The sequence below is a fragment of the Spermophilus citellus genome, assembly GCF_964194105.1.
Source record: "Spermophilus citellus genome assembly, chromosome: 1".
Lineage (NCBI taxonomy): Eukaryota > Metazoa > Chordata > Mammalia > Rodentia > Sciuridae > Spermophilus > Spermophilus citellus.
Genome location: NC_138182.1, coordinates 40,221,508 through 40,246,421, shown reverse-complemented (window position 1 = coordinate 40,246,421; position 24,914 = coordinate 40,221,508). Strand labels below are relative to the sequence as shown.

The 24,914-nt window shown below is 36.1% G+C and overlaps 1 protein-coding gene across 2 annotated transcripts in view; it reads left to right on the top strand.

Annotated features, from left to right (window-relative positions):
* The first annotated feature begins 1,163 nt into the window (after positions 1 to 1,163).
* RB1 (RB transcriptional corepressor 1) overlaps positions 1,164 to 24,914 on the top strand; it is a 158,481-nt gene continuing 134,730 nt past the window's right edge. The window contains exons 1-2 of one of the 2 annotated variants that reach the window (XM_081261294.1): positions 1,164 to 2,117; positions 5,447 to 5,573. In XM_081261294.1, coding sequence (XP_081117420.1) covers positions 1,984 to 2,117; positions 5,447 to 5,573 — 261 coding nt within the window. In that variant the 5' untranslated portion in view covers positions 1,164 to 1,983. The remainder of the gene's footprint in view (positions 2,118 to 5,446; positions 5,574 to 24,914) is intronic. The other variant, XM_081261293.1, reaches the window with a different exon arrangement.

Genomic DNA, 24,914 nt, shown 5'->3' with positions numbered 1-24,914 from the left:
TACTCGTCCTGCACCAATCTTAGCATTTCTGCCTTCTCCCTAGTTTGGCCTACTTCAGGTTACAACAGTTGCAGCAACTGGTAAGTCATATTCTCAAGATTACAGTTAAGGGGTAGAATTGTGTTATTCATGTATCCCATTTTATTGGGCCACCAGAAGATTATGCTCCATCTTCCAAAGATCAAATCTGCATCTGGAGCTCTTGCCTAAATCTGGAGCAAGGTGGATGGAACTACCACTTTAATCACATTCTCCGTGGCAGGACCTAGACCTGGCTCCCAATTCCTGGAAAATATCTGGACCCCAAATAGAGGGTTTCTGAAGTTAGAAAGGACTGCAGGACTGGCCAGTACCTGCCAAACCTTTACACATCCTGGCATACATCAGCATATGGAGAAAAAGACTGTCTATTGTACAACTTGCTGGCATAAACATATTTGAAGTTTCCTGCTGCCTCTGTCCTTGCTCATTTAGTTTTTAAAAATTAGTATTGTAAAAACAGGATAAGGAAATTTACATCAGAACACAACTGTGTTTGACTCACAGCATCCGAGTAAAACACCAATGGTATTTGCACACACATGGCAGAGTGCCAAAGAGAAAATCATGTACTCAAATGAGACGTCTATTAATATAAATACCAAGTGACAGAACAAACAGCTTCAAAGTCAATGTTTGATGGTGGTAGTTCCAGTAAGCTCTTTTCTGATGTCTTTTTGCTTTTGCAATATAATGTAATGGATACATGGAATCAAATATACTTGGGTTCAAGCAAGTCCTCCGCCTTTATTTGCTATTTGATTTGGGCAAGTTCTTTAACTCCTTTGAGCCTGTTTTCCAATGGAATGCTGATGTTATGTTTTTGTTTTAGCTGTAGATGGACTCAATACCTTTGTTTAGTTTTTTAAAATTTATTTATTCTAGTTTGTTATACATGACAGCAGAATGCGTTATTTAGTTTTTTTTAATGTGGTGTTGGGCATCGAACCCAGTGCCTCAGACGTGTTAGGTAAGCACTCTACCACTATGCCCCAACCCCAGCCCATGATATTATGCTTTTGATGGGCTATTTCTGAGGATTGAATAAGAATTATATGAGGCGGCCAGTACGGTGCCTGGTACATATTAAATTCACCATAGACAATAGGTCAGTCTTGCAAATTTGTATTTAATTGTCACTGCTCCTTTGAAGATCTCCCTTAGACGTCTCGATGGTGGCTCCTGTTTTTACAATACTAATATCGTTTATTACACTACAATCTGTACATTGCCCCCCGCTCCTCTTTTCTTAACCCGGGATCTCCAAAACGCTAGTGTCAGCTCTCCACTTTCTAACTCCCAGAAATAGGCAAAGTTCAGCTCCGACTCCGAGTTCCAACGTTTGTGTTTGTTTTTGTTTTGGCTTCTGTGCTCAACGGATTGGGCGGGAGAAGCCGGGTGGAGAGGGAGGGGGCTGCCCGCGAAAGGAGAGGGGCGTGCCCGCCCAGGGTGCGCTCGCCAGAGATCCCCTGCCGGGCCGCTGGTCAGCCCCAAGCAGCCCCACATAGAAAGAGGGGTGCCCACTGTCACCCACCAGATTCTCTGTAAAGCCGCGGTGCAGGTACGCCGCCCCCGAGCGGCGCGTTTCGGGTGGAAACATGTCCAGGCAGCGATGCCGGCTTCCGGGGAGGCCGGGCCTTCCCGCCCAGGCCGTGCGCCCTCGCGCCACGGCCCGCGCACCGCCGGCGCCCCGGTTCCCCCCAGACGCCGGCGAGCCCGGGAGCCTCGCGGACGTGACGCCGCGGGCGGAAGTGACGTTTTCCCGCGGTTGGACGCGGCGCTCGGTTGCCGGGCGGGGGAGGGCGCGTCCGGTTTTTCTCAGGGGACGTTCAAATTATTTTTGTAACGGGAGTCGAGAGAGGACGGGGCGTGCCCCGACGTGCGCGCGCGCCGCCTTCTCCGCGCTCCTCCATAGCTCCCTGGCGCCTGCCCTGGGAGAGCGTCATGCCGCCCAAAACCCCCAGAAGAGCGGCGGCTGCCGCGGCGGCGGCTGTGGAACCCCCGGCGCCGCCGCCGCCGCCTCCTCCTGAGGAGGACCCGGAGCAGGACAGTGGCCCAGAGGACCTGCCTCTGGCCAGGTGAGCGAGCGGAGCCGCCGCCGCCGCCGCCGCGGCCGCCGGCGGGAAGGGCGCCCGCAGAGTGCCGGCGGGTGGGCGCCGCGGCCGCTAGAGCCGGGCGCATCTTCTCCGGGGCCGGTCCCGGCGGGAGGACATCCCTCTCATCTTCCGCCCCGGTGGAGCGTCGGCTCGGCGGTGACAGGGTTCTGCGCTCGCGAGCGAGGAGAGGGCATCCCGGAGGGGTCTCGGCTCCAGCTTGACAGGTGTCGGGCGGGTGGGGCTCGGGTTCCTGAGCGGAGTGACAGGTGCAGTCTTTCCGCCGGCGAGGCGGAGGCTCCTAGGCGGCGGGTCATTGCGCGCCCCTCTCACACGCAAAAGAGTAATAATAATTTTTTTTAAAAAACGACCTATGTCTGTTAGAGAGTTTATTTCTCTCATCGAGATAACGGATTGCTCCGGGGGTCGTTTGACTTTTTGTTTTGATCTCCTGCGATGCAAAAGTTGGAAGTCTTTTCCTCTGGGCGTGCACTGCATCTACAGCCCTGTCCCGGAGAGGCCAAAAAACGTCTTGGACTTGAAGCGCAGGGTCGTGGGTGTCAGTTGCCCACGGGATCCTGGACCGAAAGGTTTTGTGGGGTTTCCTTAGAACAATGCTCTGTGCCGTGGGGATTTAAAACCATCTGCGGTGACTGGCAGAGCGTAACTCTTTTTAGAGGAACTGATATAGGGGCAAAAGTTTCGGGAGAGTAAGCGCTGGAAAGTTGCTTAACTTTTTCTCTTTCTTATTGAAGAGGCTCCTCTTGCTTGTTAGTCGGCCTCAGCGTGCCTCGTTCTTTCTTCCATTTTTGCCTTTTGACTTTGAATCAGAAAGAATCCTTGTGTCCCTCTTTTTGGTTTTGTTTGGGTACAAAATAAGAGGTGTTCTTGTGCTCACAAGGAACTTTCGCAACCACCTTTTTTACTAAATGAAATCTAAATTTCAAAAGCAAGTTCATGTGGATGCAGTAAAACATGACAGGGAGCTATTTATTGCGTTTCAACATTATTTTTCTCTCGGGTGTTACTTTATGATTAAGTAGCAAAAAATTTAAATAGTATATGATCATTATTTTTGTCAGCATTGGGTTTACTGTGAGACTGCAGATCCATTGCAGGGGGATAGGTCTTGTTTTTGACTCTTTCACTCCCTCTCCCATTCTAGTCCTCACCAAGCTTCATTTTATCCTCACTCTGAATAGCACCTTTCTTTCCACTCCCCAGATTGTAACAGAATTCAGGTTAAACTGTAAAAGATTGAAATAGAATTTTGTAAATGGACTGTTCATGCCTATTTATAATTCATCTATTTAAATGAACTGTCGTATAGGTCAATTAAAATCATACTCACTGTTAAGAACAAAATATTACAAACAAAAAAGGTCTGGGGAATGTTCCAAGAGGAAAAATATTGCTTCAGTTTCTGATTAACCTCTGATGAGTCCAATACTTGAAAGTTTCCCTTTGAAAAAAACAGTAATGTCTATAGAATTCCATGTCATCCACACAGCTTTGTAAGTAATTTTGATTATTGTGGAGTAAGCAGAAATATTGAAATCTACCCATCACCTTGGAAAAGAAGTTTCTTTCTCTTTCCCTCATCACATTATTTTATATACCTTTAAATGATGTAATTATAAAAAATTCTAAGTTAAAACCATACAAGATGCAGTCTACTTTTGCATACCCATGAAAACCCACAATGGTTTTCATTAGCACAGTTGATCTCTATGGCTAAACTAGTCATGTGTGTTTAGTGACAGGGATATGTTCTGAGAATTGCATCATTAGGTAAATCTTGTATGAACATTGTAGATCACACTTACACACCTAAATAGTATAGTTCAATCACTTGATCTGGCTTGATGCAGTCAAGAAGTAAACATGAGATGTATGAGAGTGCTGCTGGCATAACACAGAAATCTGTTTAACAAAACTTTTTAAAAAATTTAGTAGAAGGAGTAAACTCTAATGATAAAAATATAGTAAATATATATATATATATATATATATATATATAATATAGTAAATATATAAACCAGTAATATAGTTGTTTAAATATTATAGTCTGTACATAATTGCATGTTTTATTACAAGTGGCAGCACAGTAGGTTACTTATGCTAGCACCACCCAAAACCCAGGAGTAAAGTGTTGTGCAGCGGCATTATAATGACTACAATGTCACTAGGTGATATAAATTTTTCAGTTCCATTATAATCTTATTGTACTATTGTTAATATACTCAGTTTGTTGTTGACTAAAATGTTGTTTTATATCAAATCCTTGTCTTTACAAGAGTAGAACTATCACCTGACAATCTGAAAGTTCAGGAACTTGTTTTAGGGATGGATTCAGGACCCAGTCTGACTATATTTCCATTGACAAGTCCATTTTTACTTTGAGAGTTGAGATGTTATTTCTGTTGCATTATTGTTGTCTAAGTGATGTAGTTCCGAGAAAAACTGACTAAGAACAGCTTGCCAACTTTGTTACTGAAATAATCAAAAGTTCATTATGCTTTCAAGAAGGAGATGGCAGTTTAGAATAGTGGTCAAGGACCTGGACTATGGAGTTAGATTTGGGATCATAATGTGGTTATTTCTTAATTTCTGTGATCTCAGGTGAGTGCTTTAATTTCTCTCATTTGGTAGACATCTGTGAAACAAAAATAATGGAAGTACTTAATGTGGGGATTCAGTGAAACCACCATCATCTAAAGTATTTTGTATAGGATCATAATGAATACTCAAAAATTAAGTTTTTCCTCACACTGTTGCTATTATTATTAGATGTTAAATAGATATAAAATTAAAGAAAAGAAGTTAGTGAATAAGAATTTATTGAATGCTTACCTTAGTTAAAAAAGGTCAAGGAGTAAGAGCTGAAATAAGTGCTGTAATAATTAATATTATGTGAAACATTGGTAAGTGTAGACTACAATTTAGCAAACTCACTGTCTTTGAATGAACTGTTTAATATTATCTGTAGACTTTTCTTTCTGTTGTTGTTATCCTATTTCCCAAACAGTATTAACTATTGTACTTAATTTCTTTCACAAAGCTGTTTTGCTGCACTCGAATATATTTGATTAACCATGTCAGCAAATATTCTTCACTGTGTAGCTTCTTTATTTTGGAAAGACTATAAAAAAGATAAACATGTTTAAATTCTAAGTGTAATAATTTTTGAAGATAAAATAAGATATTAAAGTACTTATGTGATGTTCTCTTTCAGAATAGTGCTATTATGTGCAAACTGTTGAAACAAATGTTTATAAGTATGTGCCTGTTATATGATTATTTTCATTTGTTAGGCTTGAGTTTGAAGAAACCGAAGAACCTGATTTCACTGCCTTATGTCAGAAATTAAAGATACCAGATCATGTCAGAGAAAGAGCTTGGTTAACTTGGGAGAAAGTTTCATCTGTGGATGGAGTATTGGTAAGGATTTTCTTAAAGCTCTTTGAAAAAAAAATGTTCTCATTTAAAAAATAATTTCAAATCATTGTAGAATATTTGGAAAATAGAAAAATAGGAAATAAAAATTAGTAATAATTCCATTACCCAGAGGTTACCTACTTCTGATAACATGAAAGTGTTCGGAAAAAATCTCCACAAATAAACCTCCCAGTGAAGTCTTTTAAAGCAAATCTTAGGTATTGGATTTTATTTGTAAATACCTCACTATGATGTAAAGACTTTAAAAAATATCTTCTAATATGCAATCAGTGCTTAGAATCAGTCTTAGAATTAGTTCTGTTAGAATTCAGGATCTTTGATAATATCTTGATACATTTCTTCCAATTTTTCTTTGTGTGTGTGTGTGTGTGTGTGTGTGTGTATAAATATATAATTATAACAGCAGAAAATAATTGCTGTTGTTTTTATATGTACCAGGATAACATTCCAAGAACTTTGCAAATAAGTCATTTAACATTTCACTGAGATATGAAATATAAGATCTTTACATTTTATATTTAAATGTGCAATCTTCATTTTATGGATGAAGACACTGTACAGAGAGGTTAAGTAGCTAGGCCAAAGTCCCTAGAAAATAAGATCTCAAAATACAAATTTAGAATCATATATATAGTTATATGTAGTTATCCATGATTTTTTATCTTGCTTTTTTGCATTTCAAGTATCATGAACATTTTTTTTTGTTTTGTTATTGACTTGTTTTAGTAATATAGTTTCTAATGGTAGTATAATATTTTATCTAATAGATATATTTTAGTTTGGTTCTTAGTGGTATTGGACATTTAGTTTTTTCCCCCCAACTTTTGGTATACAGGCACAAAATAATTTGAGAAATAATTTTGAAATTATTTTTAAATTTGTGAAATAAATTAATTTATGGATATCTGGCATTTTTTCTTACAAGTTGGATTACTGAGTCAAAAGCTATGCATATTTTTGTGACTTGACAATTATTGCTAAATTACACTCCAGACTGACACTTTGAATTTACTTTATCATCATCATAGTATAAAAGCACATGTCTGTCTGTTTTTACTAATCAGATCAGCACAGCAAAATATGTTAATATCCCATCTTTAAAAATTCTATTAAACATTCTCTCAAAACTGGATACAGTGGTTCATGCCTGTGATCCAGCAACTTGGGAGGTTGAGGCAGGAGGATCACAAGTTTGAGGCTAGCCTGGACAACATAGCACAATCCTGTTTCAAAATAAAATATAAAAAGAGCTGGGAGTATAGCTCCATGCTGGGTTCCATCCCTAGAGCTTAAAAACAAAACAAAACAAAATGAAGCTCTGCTAGTAAAAAAGAATAAGTTTCATAGTTTTAAAAATCTGAACATAATCTCAAACTCCTTATTTATTTATTTTAAAATATTTATTTTTTTAGTTGGACACAATACCTTTATTTAATTTATTTATTTGTTTTATGTGGTGCTGAGGATTGAACCCAGGGCCTCTGACGTGCTAGGCGAGCACTCTACTGTTGAGCCACAAGCCCAGCCCCTCAAACTCCTTATTTAAAAGAAGAATACTAAAGTGTTTTGGATATATGACTTGGGTATTATCACTCCAGAGTATCTAGTACATATTGCCACTGACTTGGGTACTTTGTGTATAAAGATGTTTGTGTGTATATGCAGCTAAAGGGAGTCATAGCTCTGTCACCATTTCCTCTTTCTAAAATATTTTAATTTTCAGAGAATTTGGAAGGACTAGCTACTTAATAGAAAATATTAGTGAATACAGCTCATTTCCAATTTATAAGTGTATTGTGTTCCAAATCTGTTTGCAAGTTGTTTCCATCCTAGTTTGTACAACTTTTTTTTTGTTGTTTTAATACTGAACTGTAACAGAAATAGTTTTAATAGCAGAGGCCCTTTTGTGCTTCAAACTTGAATACATATACAAATAAATGGGACTTTCTTACCCTACCCTTTTCTCTTCCTGGATTTGTCCTTTCCTTCCCTGAGAATTGGCATCTTTATTATTTCCTGATGATACTCATGATGGGGAATGGGACATATCAAATCATTCCTGGTTGTGTCCTGAAAGCAACAAAGCAATTTCATATTACTCCTGGGATTTGGGATATATTTTTACAGATTGTGACAGAAGATGATGTTCTTTTGTCTTATTATAATTCAACAGAACCTTTGGTTGAAGTATTATTTTGAATGATAGTGAAGTTTTCGAGGATTGGCCTGAGAATTAAACCTCTCTTTACACAATAATTTCCAAGGGAGAATTTTTTCTGAGAAGCAAATGTTATGACACATTATGACACAAATTTTATGACACTTTTCTTTTCTTTCTTTTTTTTTTTTTTTTTGGAGGGTGGTATTAAGCATTGAACCTAGGGATGCTTAGCCACTGAGCCACATCCCCAGCCTTTTCATTTCTTATTTTGAGACATTGCTTAGGTCCTTGCTAAATTGCTGAGGCTGGCTTTGAATTTGTAATCCTCCTGCCTCAGCTTCCGGAGCCACTGGGATTATACGTGTGTGTCACCGTGCCCAGCCAGTTGTCCATTTTCTTTGAAGCAAGAAGAGAAATGTAATAACTTGAGGGACTTTTAGCATTTCAAAGTGGATGATGCTTATTGGAATATAGGATGTGGAGTCAAACTGAACTGTTTCAGGTCTCAGATATATCATTTATTATCTCTATAATCTTGAACAAGTTACTGCAAATCTCTGAAGTTTTTTTTTTAATCAGTGAAAGAAGCTAATAATAATTTCTGAATTTTGGAATCTTATACAGATTAAATAAAATTAATGCATATTAAACACTTATTAGTGTCCGTGAGTGAATATATTAGGTCATGCAAGCAGAATATTTCACTTAAGAATTAATTACCCTGGAAAATTTTATTACTAATATAATTTTTAGGAGAACTTAAGAATCAGTTAAAATAGTTGTTTTTTTTTTTTTTTTTTTGGCAGTGTTAGGGATTGAACCCAGATCTTTGCACTTGTGAGGCAAGCACCCTACCACTGTTACATCCCATCCCCTAAATGGTTGAATTTTTAAATGCATGTTTAGTGATTCTAATGTGGTACTTTTATTTAAATTCTTATTTTTAAGTTCTTTTTAAAAATATTTTTTTAGTTGTAGTTGGACACAATGCCTTTATTTTATTTATTTTTATGTGGTGCTGAGGATCGAACCCAGTGCGTTGCAATGCTAGACAAACGATCTACCACTGAGCCACAACCCCAGCCCCTTAAGTTCTTTAGAATGAGAAAAATTGTTTATGCATATATGAAAGCATATATTAAAGGGATATAGTGATACTTTTAATAAAAATTTTATGATACTTTGTCTAAAAGACTTTTTAAACAACATTTTAATATGGTATATGATTACTGTCATAAAGTTTCAATTTTCATTAATAAATCAACTAGGAGTGCTGTTTATATTGTGACTTACAGTGAATCAGTTGTTAGAATTTTGGTTTTCTTTCTGCATCTTGAATGCCAGTATGGTAAAATGGAAAAGGTGTTGGACTTCAAGGCAGAAAACTTTAGTTGTACATTAGTTCTCCCCTGTCTGAGGTTCTGCTTTGCACAGTGTCAGTTACCTGTGGTCAACTGGGATCTGAAAATATTAGATGGAAAGTTCCAGAAATAAACAATTCCCAGTTTCAAGTTTCATGCTGTTCTGAGTAGAATGGTGAAACCTCTCACTGCCTCATTTCATCCTCTGGAGACGTGAATCATTCCTTTGTCTAGTATATCTATGCTATATCTGCTGCTTGTTGATCAGTCACTTAGTATCCTTCTTGGTTATCAGATTGACTATCATGGTATCATGGTGCTTATGTTCAGGTTACTCTTATTTTACTTAATAATAGCCCAAAGTGTAAGAGTAGCTATGCTGGCAATTTGGACTTGATAGGGAGAGGCCATGAAGTGTTTCCTTTAAATGAAAAGTTAAAAGTTTGTTATAGATTGTATATGTATAGCATTACCTCCGAGATCCTGTAAGTTTGGTTCCAGGTCACTGAAATATTTATTTTATGACATCTAGAATTGTGAATCCTTTCCAGAAAGTTTTCAGTTTCTTTGCTTAGATCCATTAGAGGGATTTATGGTAACTATAGCCTTACAAAATAATGTCTGTCTTAAATAATAAGACTTGGAAGTCAAATTAGTCTGTGATCTGTGGGCTGCTAAATGGATTTTGTTTTAGCAGGCATGAAAAAAAATTAATCTTGTTGTGCATCTCCGTCAGAGCTCTTGAGTGGAACTCTTGTTGTCAGTCAGCAATAATATTTTGAAAGGATCTTTTTTTCCTGTTTTTTTTTTTTTGAGCAGTGGTTCTCAACAGTGGGCTTCAAATACTTAGTAAGACCTGTTTTAAACAGATGTGGTGTCATATGAACTTTTTTATTTTTGTTCAGGTAGAGTATATTTTGAGAATAATTCTTAAGGTTCTAAGATTTTCAGAATGGTAAATCAACATTGGCTTCAACTTAAAAGTCACCAAATGTATTAGCCCCTAACAAGAGAGTTACTCTGTCCTTAGAAGCCTTGAAGCTATGCATTGTCTTTTCCTCTCTAGCTATGAAAGCCCTAGATGGCATTTTCTTCTAATATAAGGCGGTGTTAGCTTTTTTTCACTTGACCAAAATGCCTGACAAGAATAATTTAGAGAAGGGAAGATTTATTTTGGCTCATGTCTTGAGAAGATTAAAAAAAGTCCATGGTTGGCCAGCTCTATTGCTCTTGGCTTGAGGTGAAGCAGAGCATCGTGGCAGAAGGGTATGGTGGAGGAAAACTCAGCTCAAGTCAGTAGGGAAGCTGTGAAACCAGGAAAGAGGAAGACGCTGGGGAGAAGATAAACCCTTCTAGGACCCACCTCCAGTGATCTATTTCCGCCAACTAGGTCCTACCCTTGAAACCTTTCTGCACAGAGGATCATGCTTTCAAACATATGAGCTTTTGATGGCTTTCCACATCCAAATCATAACAAGGGCTGTTTTGTCTTTATTCAGAATCTGGTATTTAATGTAGTCAACCTCATCAGTTATCTTAGCTAGATCTTATGGATAACCTGCTGGAGCTCCTACATCAGCCCTTGCTGTTTTATCTTGCACTTTTAAGTTACAGAGATGGCTTCTTTTCTTCATGACCCAAACTCTTCTATCTTCAGTCTTTTCTTTTGCAGCTTCCTTACCTCTCTCAGATTTCATATAATTAAAAGAGTTAGGACTTTGTTCTGATTATATTTAGCTGGGTTGATATTCTATCAGTTCTACCAAAACTGTCTCCATATCAGCAATGGGGCTGCTCCACTTTCTTATTATTTGTGTTTTTACTGGATTAGCACTTTTAATTTCCATCAGAAACTTTTTCTCTACATTAGCAGCTTGGTTGACTGTTTAATACAAGATGCCTAACTTTCAGTTTACTTAGGCTTTTGATGTGCCTTCCTAACTAAACTTGTTCATTTCTAGCTTTGAGTTTAAAGTGAGAGATACACAACTCTTTCCTTTCATTTGAACACTTAGAGGCCATTGTAGTGTTATTAATTGGCATAATTTCAATATTGTTGTGTCTTAGGGAAGAGGGAAAGAGGGAACAGTCAGTGGAACAGTGAGAGCACATGTTTATCAATTAAGTTATCTTATATGGGTGTAGTTCATGGTTCCCCCAAACATTTATAATACTAATATCAAAGAGTACTGGATACAATCACCATAATAGGCAAAATAATAATTAAAAAGTTTGAAATATTGTGAGAATTATCAAAATATGACAAAAGAGACATGAAGTAAGCACATGCCCTTGGAAAAATGGAACCAATAGACTTCTCACAAGCCTTCAATTTATAAAATTCTCAATATCTGTGAAGTGCAGTAAAACAAAGCACAATAAAATGAGGTATGCCTGTAGAGGCTTAATTTCTTCTCATGATTCTGGAGACTGAAAACCCAAGATCCACATCTGGTGATGATCTCATGTTGTGCTTCTTAACCTGGAGAAAAAGCAGAAGGGCAAGTGGGAACGTGCAGAAGAAAAAATTATGAGAATGGTTTCCCTTTACAGCAACCTGTTCTTGTGGTAACTAATCTAGTCCCATAAGAGGAAAAGCCGACTCCCTTGAGAATTAATCCAGTCCCAAGAATGACAATAATCCCTCTGTAAACCCTAATTTCCTCTTAGAGGCCCCACCTTCCAACATTGCCCATAATGGCAATAAAATTTCAACAAGAGTTTTAGAGGGGACAAACCAAATTCAAAACACAGCAACTTCCCTGGACTCCCAGTTCTTTCTAGGCAATTCAGAAATCATTGTTTTTTCCCTTGGTTTCTTCTTCCTTGCACTGCTACCTAGAATCTTTTTCTCTTAAACTGTAGTGTTTGTGGGACTCACATTTTATGATTCCTGTCTTTTAGGGACCACTGTTATTTATTGCCTAATGTCTAGTTTCTTATTTCATTTATTTCCTAGATTTTTAGTTTTTTCAGGCCAAACAATAAATATATTCCATGTTACTGTATTATAACTCGTAGCAGAAATCCTCAGTTATATATTTTTTTTAATGATTTTTTGTGCCTTCCCTTGGTCAAGTTCTTCACCAGAGAGGTACATTTGTTCAGTTAATGAGCATACATTAACATATCCTTATCACTCCTGCATCCATAGTTTGCATCATGGTCTACTCTTGGTAATATACATTCTATGGATTTTGACAAATACATAATCATATGTATCTGCCATTGTAGTATCATTCAGAATAGTTTCACTGCTCTAAAAATCCTCTGTGCTTTGCCTATTCATTTTGTCCTCGCTCTAATACCTACCTTTGTACTATCTCCATAGTTTTGCCTTTTTAAGAATGTAATACAGTAACCAAATAGTATATGGCCTTTTCAAATTGACTTCTTTCACTTAGTAATATGTATTTAAGTTTCTTCAATGACTTCTCATGCCTTGGTGGCTCATTTTCTTTCTGAATAATATTGTATTGCTTGTGTATGCCAGTTTACTAATTCATTCTATTGAAGAGTGTTTTGTCTTCTTCCATGTTTTAGCAGGTATGAATAAAGCATTAAAAACATAATATGTGCAGTGTATGTGTGTGTGTGTGTGTGTGTGTGTGTGTGTGTGTATGGTTGTAAGTTTTCAGCTCCTTGGAGTAAATGCCAAGGAGCATAATTGCTGGATCATGGTAAGAGTATGTTTAGCTTTATAAGAAAATGCCAAACTGACTTTCACAGTGGGCTGCACCATCTTGCATTCCCAATATTATGAATGAATTGCTGTACATTCTTGTCAGCATTTGATGTTGTCAGTGTTTTGGATTTTTTCCATGCTAACAGATATGGTATGGTATCTCATTTGAATTTGCAATTCTCTCATGGCATATGATGTTGAGCATCGTTTTCATGTCTTACTTGCCATTCACATAACTTCTTTGCAATGTATGTGTTTAGATCTTTTTTTTTAAATTTTTAATCGTCTTGTAATCTTATTGCTGACTTTTTTTTTCTTGGCAGTGCTGGGGATTGAACTCATGACCTCATGCATGCTAAGCGACTGCTGTACCCCCAGTTCTGTTTAGGTGTACCCACATTTCTGTAGTTGAATTTTAAGAGTTCTTTGCGTATTTTAGGTAATATAGTCTTTTACTAGATATGTCTTTTGCCACTATTTTCTCTCAGTCTGTGGCTTATTTTCTTTTTCTGTTGACGATGTATTTTTCAGAGCCAAAGTTTTTAATTTTAATGCAGTAGAGCATGTCAGCTTTTTCTTTTATGAAATGCCTTGGTTTTATATCTAAAATGCCATCCCTAAGGGCAACTAGATTTTCTGCTGTTTTATTTTCTAGGAGTTTTATAGTTTTACATTTTACCAATGTAAAATTTTACCAGATGCCAATCTCTGATTCATTTTAATTTTTGTGAAGAATGTAAGGAAGTCTCTCTGTGTGTGTGTGTGTGTGTGTGTGTGTGTGTGTGTGTTTTGTACAAGGGTTTCCAGGTGTTCTAGTACTGTTTGTTGAAAAGACATCTTTTATTCATTGTATTGCTATTGCTCCTTCACCAAAGATTAGTTGACTGTATTTCTGGGCCCTATTTTCTTTTCTGTTGGTTTAAGTTTTCACCAGTGTTTCACCATCTTTACTATTATAGCTTTATAATAAGTCTGGAATTTGAATGCTGACCATCCACCAACTTTGACCTTCTCCTTCAATATTGTGTTGGCTCTTCTGTGTCTTGTATCTCTCTTTGTAAATCTTTAACATCAGTTTGTTGATACACACAAAATAACCTGCTGTGGTTTGTTTGGGATGAGATTGAATCCACAGATCAAACTGAGGTAAGTGATATCTTGACAATATTATCTTCGTATCCATGAACATCTATATTCTATATCTCTCCATTTATTTATGTTTTATTTCTTTCATTAGGATTTTGTAATTTTCTCATATAGATCTGTACATTTTGTTAGATTTATGATTAAATACTTCATTTATGATGCTAACGTACATAGTATTGTGATTTTTATTTCAGAGTCCACTTCTTTGTTGCTGGTGTATAGGAAAGAAACTGACTTTTTTATACTAACCCCATCTCCAGCAACCCTGTTATAATTGCTTATTATAATTGTTATTAGTTGTAGTAGTTTCTTTGTTGATTTTTTTTAATTTTTTTACATAAATAATCATTATCTGAAAACAAAGACAATTTTATTTTTTTTAAATAAAATTTTAAAAATGCCTTTTATTTTCATCTTTTGTTTTATTGCATTATACAGGACTTGTGGTATGATATTGAAAAGATTAATTAAAAATTACCTTCTTCCTAATTATAGAGGAAAAGCTTTTAATCTCTTATCAATAAGTATGATGTTAGTTGATGTTAGTTATAGGTTTTCTATAGATGTTCTTTATCAAGTTTAAGAACATTTCCTCAGTTTGAAGTTTGCTAAATGTTTTTTAAAAATTTATTTTAATTAGTTTTATATGATAGTAGAATACATTTATGCAGCTTGATATAATATTCATATATGGAGTATAATTTTTCATTTTTCTCGTTGTACATGTTGTAGAATCGCACTGGTAATGCAGTCATATGTGTATTTAGGATAATAATGTCTGTTTCATTCTACTATCTTTCCTACCCCCATACCCCTTTCCCTCCCTTCACTCCCCTGTACTAAGGTCACTCCTCTGTACTTATCTAAGGTCACTCTATTCTTCCCTAGCTCCCCACCTCCTTATTATGAATTAGCTTCTGCATATCAGAGAAAACATTAGGCCTTTGGTGTTTTAGAATTGGCTTATTTTGCTTTTGCTAAGCATTTTTTTCTAATTATTATTTTAGTTATCAATGGATCTTTATTTTATTTTATTTTCGGTGCTGAGAATCTAACTCTGTGCCTCACACATGCTAGGCAAGTGCTCTACCACTGAGCCATGACCCTAGCCCTTTGCTAAGCATTTTTATCATGAATGGATATTGGGATTTTTGTCAAACACCATTTCTGCATCTATTGATAGAATCATGTAATTTTCTTTTTTATTTTTTTATGGCTTACATTAATTATTTGAATGCTAAGCCAGCCTTGCAAAGCCCCACCTAGTTGAGGGTTTTAATACATTGTTTGCTTTACTAAAATTTAGGATTTTTGCATCTATTTTCATGGTGACATTGGTCTGTAAGTTTTTGTTTGTTTTTCCCTATAATATCTTTGTCTGGTTTTGACATTAGGGTAATGCTGTCCTCAGCAATCATACAGTGAATTAGGAAATATTTCCTCTGCTTCTGTCTTCTGGAAGAGATTGAGGAATGTTGGTATAATTTCTTTAAATGTTTAGTAAAATTTATCAGTGAGCCCATCTGGGCCTGGAAAATTCTATTTTAGAAAATAATAATTGATACTGTTGATTTTGGGTCTATAAATATGAGCTTATTGTATGGTGTATTTTTTGTGTTAGTTTTGTCAGATTATATATTTAAATAAACTAGTCATTCCATCTAAGTTATCAAATATATGGGGATAGAGTTGTTTATATATTTCTTTATTAAAAGTTTCTGTAATGACTTCCCCTCTTTTCTAATATTAATATTTTGTGCCTTTATTTTCTTAGTCTGCCTAGAGGTTTATTGATTTTATTGATTTTTTATGAAGAACTAGCTTTTGGTGTCGTTGATTTTCTCACATTGCTGTTTTCAGCTTTACTCATTTCTATCCTATATTTTATTACTTCTCTTCTTCTACTTACTTTGAGTTCAATTTATTTTGACTCCCTAGGGAGAAGTTAGATTGTTGATTATAGATCTTCTGCTTTCTTAAATATATGAGTTCATGTATAAATTTCCCTCTTGACACTGTTTTCACTGCATTTGACAAGTAGATAAATTGTATTTACATTCAATTCAGAACAATAAGCAGTTTTTGTAATTTTTAGAAGTATTTTGGGATTTTCCATGTATTTTTTAATTGTTGAGTGCTAGTTTAATTCCATTATGGCCTCAGAGCATTCACTGTATGATTTCTATTCTTTTGAATTTGTTAAGGTTTATTTTATGGCCCCAGATATGGTGTGTCTCAGTGAGTGTTCCATGTAAGCTTCAGAAGAATTTGTACTCCAATATTGTTTGATGAAGAAGTTATAGATGCCAATATAATCTAGTTAACTGATAGTATATAAGAGTTTTTAATATTTTTTCTCTAATTATCTTTTCGATGTCTACAGGATATGTAGCCACATTCCTGCTAACATTGGTAATTTGTGCCTTCTCTTTTTTCTTGGATTATCTGGCTAGAGGTTTGTTCATTTTTAAAAAATATTTATTTATATATTTTTTAGTTGTAGGTGGACACAATACCTTTATTTTATTAATTTTTATGTGGTGCTGAGGATCGAACCCAGGGCCTCGCACATGCTATGCGAATGCTCTACCCCTGAGCCACAACCCCAGCCCTAGAGGTTTATTGATTTTAATATATTTTTTTCAAAACCTAGATTTTGTTTTTCTGTTTTCAATTTTATTGAATTTTGCTATTATATTTATATATTTTTATTATTTGATTTTTTTGGTGGCGGGGGGCACCAGGGATTGAACTCAGGGGCACTCAATTACTGAGCCACATCCCCAGCCCTATTTTGTATTTTATTTAGAGACAGGGTCCCACTGAGTTGCTTAGTGCTCACCATTGCTGAGGCTGGCTTTGAACTCAAGATCCACTTTCCCTTGGACTGGGGTTGTGGCTCAGTGGTAGAATGTGTGCCTAGCAGATGTGAGGCCCTGGGTTCCATCTTCAGAACCACATAAAAATAAATAAAATAAAAGTATTGTGTCCAACTACAACTAGAAAATAAATGTTATTAAAAAAAAAACAATTAAAAAAAGATCCTCCCGCCCCAACCTCCTGAGTCACTGGGATATAGGTGTGCACCACTGCGCCTGGCTTGATTTGGTTTTAATTTTTTCTTTCTTTTTTTGGTGGTACTAGATATTGAACCCAGGGACACTTTACCACTGAGCTACTTCACTAGTCCTTTTTAAAATTTTTTGAGATGGGGTCTTAATAAGTTGCCAAGGCTGGCTTTGATATGAGATCCTCCAGCTTTAGTCTCCTAAGTAAATAGGATTATAGGTGTGTGCCACCGTGCCCAGCTAGTCTTAATGTATTTATTTATTTTCTGTAATTTCTTTTTTCTTTTTTTTTTCTTTTTTTTAACCCTGACACCATGTGTCATTTCATTCTTCTTTTCCCATTTTCCATAGAAGCCCCAAAATATCTCATAGGACCTCTAGTCCCATTCTGTCCCTTATCATTCTCAATAGGCCACAGGCTCCCAAATTCCAGTGAGCCCCAAACCTGCACTGTCATTCCACACATTAAACTCTTATTTATCATTAGCCTTATATAGAACTGAAAGATTCCAGTTCTCTCTAAAGGCCTTATGGGTCCCTTTCATTTTTCCTACTTTAGTAGCACTATGCTTTCTTGCCTCATACCTTACTATAAGTGGCATACCCTTACTCCTACCTGGTATAAACTTTTTTCTCATAGGACTGAGTTCTCTATAAGGTCAAGTACCTTTATTCCCAAACCATAACCAAGTATATTCTCAGAAGAAAGCCCCCCAGATTATTGATCTTTTTCACAAAATAGTTTCTCCATATTCAACATCTAAAGTGAATTTCCTATTCTTAGTTATTTCCTGGAATGCCCCTCTCCTTCCCTCAGTTCATCTTCTGTGAAGTGTCTGATCATTGACACTCAACAGGGATAATTTCTCTTGAGTTCTGTAATATTTCATTATTCTGTTTCATATGTGTCTATATTATCTTGGGAGAGAAGCTCTTTATATTTACCATGGTACCTATTCTGAGAGTATTTTCTTGAGATTGTAGCTAGTCAGATTCTTTCCCCATGCATGCATAGTTTGCTGGTGGTGGTTACCTTGTGTTTGAGGGTAGCTATTGCCATGGTATGTTTACTCATTTGTATCTGCCATGGCATGTTTACTCATTTGTATCTGTTAGTGCAAAATACAGTTAGTGCTTCTCAAACTTTAACTTGTATAGGAATCAGCTAGAAAATGAATTAAAATCAATTTCTGGGCTCCACTGCCAGAGATTAATTTGTTAGATTTATGGTGAGGGAGAGCTGAGATAACTGCATTTCTCATAAGATCTCAGGTGATGCTGATGCTGCTGGTCCATGGACCACACTTTTAGTGTTGCTGCACTAGGCTAGTCTCTAACAGGAAAGCTTTCCTTGTGAGTTAAAAGGTGGGGGGTATAAAAACTATTACCATTGTCTACAAAGTTTAGATTGTTGTTTTTTGGTTCTTTGCATAGGAGAAGCATTCTTTTTTTTTATTGGTTGTTCACAACATTACAAAGCTCTTGACATATCATATTTCATACATTAGATTGAAGTGGGTTATGAACTCCCAATGCAGATTGCAGAATCACGTCGGTTACACATCCCCAATTTTACATAATGCCCTATTAGTAATTGTTGTATTCTGCTACCTTTCCTATCCCCTACTATCCCCCCTCCCCTCCCCTCCCATGTTCTCTCTCTACCCCATCTACTGTAATTCATTTCTCTCCTTGTTTATTTTCCCATTCCCCTCACAACCTCTTATATGTAATTTTGTATAGCAATGAGGGTCTCCCTTCATTTCCATGCAATTTCCCTTTTCTCTCCCTTTCCCTCCCATCTCATGTCTCTGTTTAATGTTAATCTTTTCTTCCTGCTCTTCCTCCCTGCTCTGTTCATAGTTGCTCTCATTATATCAAAGAAGACATTTGGTATTTGTTTTTTAGGGATTGGCTAGCTTCACTAAGCATAATCTTCTCTAGTGCCATCCATTTCCCTGCAAATTCTATGATTTTGTCATTTTTTATTGCTGCATAGTACTCCATTGTGTATAGATGCCACTTTTTTTTTATCCATTCATCTATTGAAGGGCATCTGGGTTGGTTCCACAGTCTAGCTATTGTGAATTGTGCTGCTATGAACATCGATGTGGCAGTATCCCTGTAGCATGCTCTTTTAAGGTCTTCAGGGAATAGTCCGAGAAGGGCAATAGCAGGGTCAAGTGGTGGTTCCATTCCCATCTTTCCCAGGAATCTCCAAACTGCTTTCCAAATTGGCCGCACCAATTTGCAGTCCCACCAGCAATGTACAAGTGTACCCTTTTCTCCACATCCTCGCCAGCACTTGTTGTTTGACTTCATAGTGGCTGCCAATCTTACTGGAATGAGATGGTATCTTAGGGTGGTTTTGATTTGCATTTCTCTGACTGCTAGAGATGGTGAGCATTTTTTCATGTACTTGTTGATTGATTATATATCCTCCTCTGAGAAGTGTCTGTTCAGGTCCTTGGCCCATTTGTTGATTGGGTTCTTTGTTATCTTATTGTCTAATTTTTTGAGTTCTTTGTATACTCTGGATATTAGGGCTCTATCTGAAGTGTGAGGAGTAAAAATTTGTTCCCAGGATGTAGGTTCCCTATTTACCTCTCTTATTGTTTCTCTTGCTGAGAAAAAACTTTTTAGTTTAAGTAAGTCCCAATTGTTGATTCTTGTTATTAACTCTTGTGCTATGGGTGTCCTATTAAGGAATTTGGAGCCCGACCCGACAATATGTAGATCGGAGCCAACTTTTTCTTCTATCAGACACAGAGTCTCTGATTTGATATCAAGCTCCTTGATCCATTTTGAGTTAACTTTTGTGCATGGCGAGAGAAAGGGATTCAGTTTCATTTTGTTGCATATGGATTTCCAGTTTTCCCAACACCATTTGTTGAAGATGCTATCCTTCCTCCATTGCATGCTTTTAGCCCCTTTATCAAATATAAGATAGTTGTAACTTTGTGGATTAGTCTCTGTGTCCTCTATTCTATACCATTGGTCCACCCGCCTGTTTTGGTACCAGTACCATGCTGTTTTTGTCACTATTGCTCTGTAATATAGTTTGAAATCTGGTATCGCTATACCGCCTGATTCACACTTCCTGTTTAGAATTGCTTTTGTTATTCTGGGTCTTTTATTTTTCCATATGAATTTCATGATTGCTTTATCTATTTCTACAAGAAATGCCGTTGGGATTTTGATTGGCATTGCATTAAACCTACAGAGAACTTTTGGTAATATCGCCATTTTGATGATGTTAGTTCTGCCTATCCATGAACAGGGTATATTTTTCCATCTTCTAAGATCTTCTTCTACTTCTCTCTTTAGGGTTCTGTAGTTTTCATTGTATAAATCTTTCACCTCTTTTGTTAGGTTGATTCCCAAGTATTTTATTTTTTTTGAGGATATTGTGAATGGAGTGTTTTTCCTCATTTCCGTTTCAGAAGTTTTGTCACTGATATACAGAAATGCCTTTGATTTATGCGTGTTGATTTTATATCCTGCCACTTTGCTGAATTCATTTATTAGTTCTAGTAGTTTCTTTGTAGACCCTTTTGGGTCTTCTAGGTATAGAATCATGTCATCTGCAAATAGTGATAATTTAAGTTCTTCTTTTCCTATTTTTATGCCTTTAATTTCTTTCGTCTGTCTAATTGCTCTGGCCAGTGTTTCGAGAACTATATTGAATAGAAGTGGTGATAGAGGGCTTCCCTGTCTTGTTCCATATTTTCTGTAATTTCTAAAGGTAGAAGATATGTCTTTGATTTGCGCATTTTATTTATAAACACACACATATATACATACATATATATAATCCTTTAATGTTATAAGATTTATGTACTATAAACTGTTAATGTTATAAAACTTCCTCTAAGTACTACTTTAGCCACATTCCACATGTTTTGGTATGTTGTGTTTCTGTTTTCATTCAGTTAAAAATATTTTCTAATTTCCTTGTGACCTTTTGATGGGTTATTTAGAAATACATTAATTCCCAAGTATTTTTCTATTTTTCTGGGTATATTTCCATTGTTGACTTATTATTTAATTCTGTGCTTTTTAATTTCTTTATAACTTTAAAATTTGTTGAGGTTCATTTTATATTGCAGAAAATGGCTTATTTTAGTGAATGATCTATAGATATTTGGAAATATATATTATTATCATATAGAGTGCTCTGAAAGCGTTAATTAAATTGGGTGATCATGTTTCTTAGATCCCTTAGGTGTTTTATTGATTATTGAGGGATCATGTGATATTGTACATTAACAGTATGAAGGACAAAAATCATCTGATCATCTTAGCAGATGTTGAAAAAGCATATCCTTTCATGGTAAGAATTCTCAACAAAGGTATATCAGGAATATATCTCATCACAATACAGGCCACATATGATAAGGCCACCATCAACAGCATACTCAAAATACTCTGGTGAAAAGGTAAAAGCTTTTTCAGTAGTATCAGGAAGAAGACGAGAATGCTGCCTTTTTGCAGGGGAAGAGGGTACTCAGAATTAAACCCAGGGGCACTTCAACACTGAGCTACACGCCAAGTCCTTTTTATTTTGAATCAGGGTCTCACTGAGTTGCTGAGGGTCTCACTGAATTGCTGAGGCTTGCATAGAACTTTTGATCTTCTTGCTTTAGCCTCTAGGGTCTCTCTGACTACAGGTGAGCACCACCATTCCCAGAAAGATGCTGAGTCTTGCCACTTCTGTTGAACATGGTGCTTGAAGTCTTAGAGCAATTAGGCAAGAAAAAGAACTGAAAGTCATCCACATAGAAAAGGAGGAAATAAAATTGTTTCTTTTTGCAAATGACATGAATATATATATATATATATATATATATATATATATATATATATATTCACATACACACATACACACACACACACACACACACACTAAAAACTCCAATAAAAACCTGTTAGAGTAAATAAATTCAATAAAACTGTAGGATACAGAATCAATATACAAAAATCAGTTGTGTTTCTACACAACTAACAATGACCTATCCAAAAAACAAATTAAGAATACAATCCCATTTACCATAGAAGCAAACAGAATAAAATACTTAGGAATAAATTTAATCAGGTGGTAAAAGATTTGTATGCTGAGAACTATAAAACATTGATGAAAGAAGTTGAAGAAGACAAATAAATAAAAATGTATCCTGTATTCATGGATCAGAAGAATTAATATTGTTAAAATGTTTATTCTACCAAAAGCAACATACAAATTCAGTATAATCCCTATCAAAATTCCAATAGCATTTTTCAAGGAAATAGGAAAAAAAACACCTTAAAATTCCTATGGAACCACAAAGACTCCAGTAAAAAAGCCATATTTTTTTTTTGTTTTTCTAAGCATTAGTTTTAATTGTAATTATTAGCACATATTAATTATACAAAATATAAAATGAAATTTTGTGAAATTTTCATGATGCATATAACTCACTTTGATTGTATTCATCCTCTTTTAAAATTTTTTAAAATGTATTTTTAGTTGTTGATAGACCTGTATTTTATTTATTTATTTATATGTGGTGCTGAGAATCAAACCCAGTGCCTCACACATGCTAGGCAAGTGCTCTACCACTGAGCTACAACTCCAGCCCTAATTTTTTTTTTTTAAGAGAGAGGGAGAGAGATGAGAGAGAGAGAGAGAATTTTTTTTAATATTTATTTTTTAGTTTTCGGCGGACACAACATCTTTGTATGTGGTGCTAAGGATCGAACCCGGGCCGCACACATGCTAGGCAAGCACGCTACCCCTTGAGCCACATCCCCAGCCCAGCCCTAATTTTTTTAAAGTTTTTTTTAAAATATATTTTTTAGTTGTCAATGGACCTTTATTTTGCTTATTTATATGTGGTGCTGAGAATTGAACCCAGTGCTGTACACAATGTACCATTGGAACTACAATCCCAACCCTTAATTATTTTTAAAACATTTTTATTTGTTCTTTTTATTTATATATGAGAGTAGAATGTATTTGTTTAAATTTTTTATTTAGTTTTTGATGGGCTTTTAGTTTTACTTATTTATATGTGGTGCTGAGAATCAAACACAGTGCCTCACACATGTTAGGAAAGAGCTCTGCCGTTGAGCTACAACCCTAGCCCAGTAGAATGTATTTTGACATTTTATATATACATGGAATATAATCTCCCATTCCTGTGCTTGTACATGATATGGAGTTACACTGGTTGTGTATTCATATATGAAATAGGAAATTTATGTCTGATTCATTCTACTATCTTTCCTATTCCTATCCCTCACCTTCCCTTATTCCCCTTTGTCTAATCCAATGAACTTCGCTTTCCCCTCCCCTACCCCTTATTGTGTGTTAGCATCTGAATGGCAGAGAGAACATTTGGCCTTTGTTTTTTTTGTGATTGGCTTATTTCACTTAGTATGATAGTATCTAATTCCACCCATTTACTGGAAAATGCCATAATTTCATTCTTCTTTATGGCTGAATAATATTCCATTGTGTATATATACCACATTTTCTTTATCTATTCATCTGTTGGAGGGCATCTAGGTTGGTTCCATAGCTTAGCTATTGTAAATTGAGCTGCTGTTAAGTATTGATGTGGCTGCATCACTGTATTATGCTGAGTGGGATAGCTGAGTCAAAAGGTGGTTCCAGTTCCATTCTAAGTTTTCTGAGGAATATGCATACTGTTTTTGTTTACCCTCTTTACTCTCTGTTGCCATTCAGTCCCCTTCTCCTTTCCTAATAGTCCCCATTCTACTTTGTTGTCATTATTTTTTTTTGATTCCTCACACGAGAGAAAACGTGTGATACTTGTCTTTCTCAGTTTGACTTATTTCACTTAACATAATTATCTCCACTTCCATCCATTTTCCTAAGAATGAATGATTTTGTTTTTACTGACTAATATTTCATTGTGTATATATGTACCATATTTTCTTCATCCATTCAGCATTTGGGTGATTCTGTAACTTGGCTATTGTAAATAGCACTGTGATAAATATAGGTAACCAGGCATCTCTATTGTATGATGATTTTTATTCCTTTGGGTATATATCCAAGAGTGGTAGCCGGATCATATGGTAGTTCTATTTTTATTCCCACAGTGACTATACCAGTTTACAGTCCCATAGTCTAAGGATTCTTTTTTCTCATATTCTTGCCTGAATTTGTTAATTTTTCTTTTCTTGACATGGCCATTCTGACTGCAGTGAGCTAGAATTTCAGTGTAATTGATTTGCATTTCCTTGATGACTATAAAGATGTTGAGCATTTTTTTTTTCATATAATTTTTGGCCATTTATACTTTTTCATTTGAAAAGTGTCTGCTCAGCTCATATGCCCATTTATTGATTGGATTACTTGTTTTTTTTGGTGTTAAATTTTTTGAGTTTTTCAAATACTCTGGATATTATTCCTCTCTCAGATGAACAGCTGACAAAGATTTCTTCCCATTTAGTAGGCTGTCCTTTCATTCTGTTGATTGTGTTTCCTTTGCTGTACAGAAACTGCAAAAGCAAGATTGAGTCAGAAATACAAGGTTGGAGGCATCATACTTCCTGATTTAAAATCAGTTAACAAGTTATGGTAATCAAGAGAGTATAGTACAGTTTTTTTTCCTCCCAAGTAACATTTGGAACAACTTTTTTGAGGGTTCTGTTCACCTCCCAATGGACCCATTGCAAAAATTTAACCCAACCTCGACCCAGGAGTCTTTTCCGATGTCTGAAAATGAAGAAAATTCAATGGACTCTCATCTGGTCAGTTCAGAAATGCTAGTAAAGCAACTTCATGACTTAACTCTGAATCCTTGTGCTAAATGCCCTTCCCCTCTGCCGGAAGGTCCACCCCAACTTCAGGACAGAAGTGAGAGGATCTTATGGGAGGTCAGGAGTGGCTTT